The sequence below is a fragment of the Genypterus blacodes genome, unplaced genomic scaffold (assembly GCF_046128005.1).
Source record: "Genypterus blacodes isolate CSIRO-AG114 ecotype Tasmania unplaced genomic scaffold, CSIRO-AGI_Gbla_v1 ptg000323l_1, whole genome shotgun sequence".
Taxonomy (NCBI): Eukaryota; Metazoa; Chordata; class Actinopteri; order Ophidiiformes; family Ophidiidae; genus Genypterus; species Genypterus blacodes.
This window is the reverse complement of record NW_027467110.1, coordinates 35,001-37,500: the sequence shown is the minus strand read 5'-3', so window position 1 is coordinate 37,500 and position 2,500 is coordinate 35,001. Positions and strand designations below refer to the sequence as shown.

General features: G+C 51.1%; 2 protein-coding genes across 2 annotated transcripts in view; both read right to left on the bottom strand.

Moving 5' to 3' along the window:
• Positions 1-1,514, bottom strand: part of grin3bb (glutamate receptor, ionotropic, N-methyl-D-aspartate 3Bb) — an 11,072-nt gene extending 9,558 nt beyond the window's left edge. The window contains exon 1 of the mRNA XM_076137487.1: positions 1,092-1,514. Within this exon, the coding sequence (XP_075993602.1) occupies positions 1,092-1,514 (423 nt within the window). The remainder of the gene's footprint in view (positions 1-1,091) is intronic.
• A 768-nt stretch (positions 1,515-2,282) lies between these two features.
• Positions 2,283-2,500, bottom strand: part of wdr18 (WD repeat domain 18) — an 8,464-nt gene continuing 8,246 nt past the window's right edge. Inside the window, exon 10 of the mRNA XM_076137505.1 lies at positions 2,283-2,500. This exon is cut by the window's right edge and continues 20 nt beyond it. Within this exon, the coding sequence (XP_075993620.1) occupies positions 2,392-2,500 (109 nt within the window). The 3' untranslated portion in view covers positions 2,283-2,391.

Below are 2,500 nucleotides of genomic sequence, written 5' to 3'. Positions count from 1 at the left end.
TAATGAAGGAATTAAAACGTCCAGAACTCAAAATCAATCGCCCATAAAAATGTAATAACTTTAAAACTGCGATCCAGAGACAAAATATGATGTAATGATGTCATGTTCTCTGGCTCAGCACACACACACACACACACACACACACACACACACACACACTGTTCATCACATTTGTCTTTTAAACTTATCAAACTGTGTGTGTGTGTGTGTGTGTGTGTGTGTGTGTGTGTGTGTGTGTGCGTGTGTGTGTGTGTGTGTGTGTGTGTGTGTGTGTGATTTACATTTGGACTTCCTCTGCTTTTAATTTGTAAAGTAACTTCTGCTGTCTGACGCCAAAACACTCAGGCTAAAAAAAGAATCATACAGTTTTTCCAGTTTGTTTACAGGACTACAGAGACCTGGACTACAGAGACCAGGACTACAGAGACCGAGACCACAGAGACCAGGACTACAGGGCCCAGGAATCTTGTCCCTGGTCATCATTGATCACAGAGGATCAATACCTCCTCATTAAAGCCCACAGGTGTGTTAGAGGTCCACCTGATGAAGACGTGATGGAGCTCTGAGATCAGCTGAGATGAAGATCAAGCAGCAACATAAATCTCAATCAATCAGGTTTGATTGACACGAGTCAACAAAAAACAAAACAAATTAAACAAACTAAAGTAAAGCAGCTTTAAACTAAAAACACTAAGTTAGAGTTTCACCTCCTGTTTAACATCCAGAGCCACAACAGCTTGACCTCTGGAAAGGTCAAAGGAAATGAAACAAAGAGTAAAGACAAATCCCGGATCAAGCGGACCGGGTCAGGCGGACCGGGTCGGACTAGCTCAAGGATTGTCCGAACCGATCTGTCCGAACCGATCTGTCCGACCCGGTCTGTCTGACCCGGTCTGTCTGACTCGGTCCGTCTGACCCGGTCCGTCTGACCCGGTACGCCTGACCCGGTCCATCTGATTCGGTCGGACCGGCTCAAGGAGCAGATTTGGAGCCACGAGTTTGCGCCCGGAGCGCGTGAGGCTCTCCAGGCGCTCAGCTGTTGTTTATAAACATTGATCAGATGAATGAAAACAGGAAGTAAATCTCCGTACCTGAGTCGTCAGAGGCTCGCGCTGCTCCGTGATGCTGATGAACGGGATGTGGAGGAAGGACGCCAGCAGCTCCGCCTGCAGCAGCTCCTCTGCGCTCTGCGGGAACAGGAGCACGGCGGAGACTCCCCGCACCACCACGCCCTCACACACGCACCTGAACACGGACTGCGGGTCTGCGCCCGCGGGCTGGCGGCTCTGCAGCTCCAGGCTCAGGTTGAACGGCAGCAGGCTGCGCCTCAGCTCGGCTGTGGCGCGGCTCAGCGCGGCCTGGACTCTCACCCGAACCGCCCGCTGCGCCGGCAGGAGCGCACCGACGCGCACGGTAACGTGGCACGGCTGCGGGTGGAGGAGGAGCGGAGGAGCGAGGAGGACCTGCAACAGGAGCAGAGAGAAGAGCAGAGACATGGAGGTGAGGTGCTTCATCCTGCTGCGCTCTGCATCGCTGCTCCTCCAAAAGTAGCGACGCTCCTGCTTCAACCGGTGGAGGAGGAGGAGGAGGAGGAGGAGACAGGAGGGGAGGGGGGTCCCTCTGAGAGAGGAGGAAAGGAGGTGTGAAGGTCAATGTGCAGAGGAGAGAATAGGAGGAGAAGTTAAACATGAGGTGATGAAGAGGAGAGGAGGAGGAGGCACAGAGATGGAAGGAAGTGAAGAGGTGTGGCTAGGACGACATTCAAACAAGGAGGTGAACAAGAGGAAGAGATGAAGAAGGTTAAGAAGTGAAGTGAGGAAGAGGAGGACAACAATGTGAGGCTGAGAAAGTGAGGAAGAGGGAAAAAAGGGGAAGAGGAGCTGACAGGAGAGGAGGTGCGTGTGTGTGTGCGTGCGTGCGTGCGTGTGTGTGCGTGTTAGGGCTTAAAGTCCCTCCAGTGTTTGTTAATTAAAGTGTGGAACATCAACGAGCGTGACGACAAATTAAACTGCTGCCTGCTTCAGTTCACACCAGTGTGTGTGTGTGTGTGTGTGTGTGCGTGCGTGTTGGAGCTGTATAAAACATCAAAGAAATGCAGTGTAGTTGGTCTTGCACTCACACACACACACACACAGCTGTCAGCTCCTCTTCCTCTTCATGCTGCTCCTTCTGTTTTCCTCTTCCTCACTTTCTCAGCCCAACGCCTCCACACAGGCTCCGCCCACACAGCTTCTTACTCTTCAGTCTTCAGTTAGTTAATAAAAATAAGCCAGCAGAAAAAGTTTGGTTTGATTTGTTTTTATTTTTCCAAAAGTAGAAAAAGTCTTTAATCATGCAAACACAAAACAGAGCTGATAACCAGGGTCAGGTGAGGGTCAGAGGTCAGAGGGGCTATGTGGGCTTGGTGAGCAGCTGTGTGGAGAACTCGTACAGATCTTTGTTGACCTTCTTCAGGGTCTGAACTTCTTCCTCCAGCTCTGCAACACGAACCTTTGTGTTC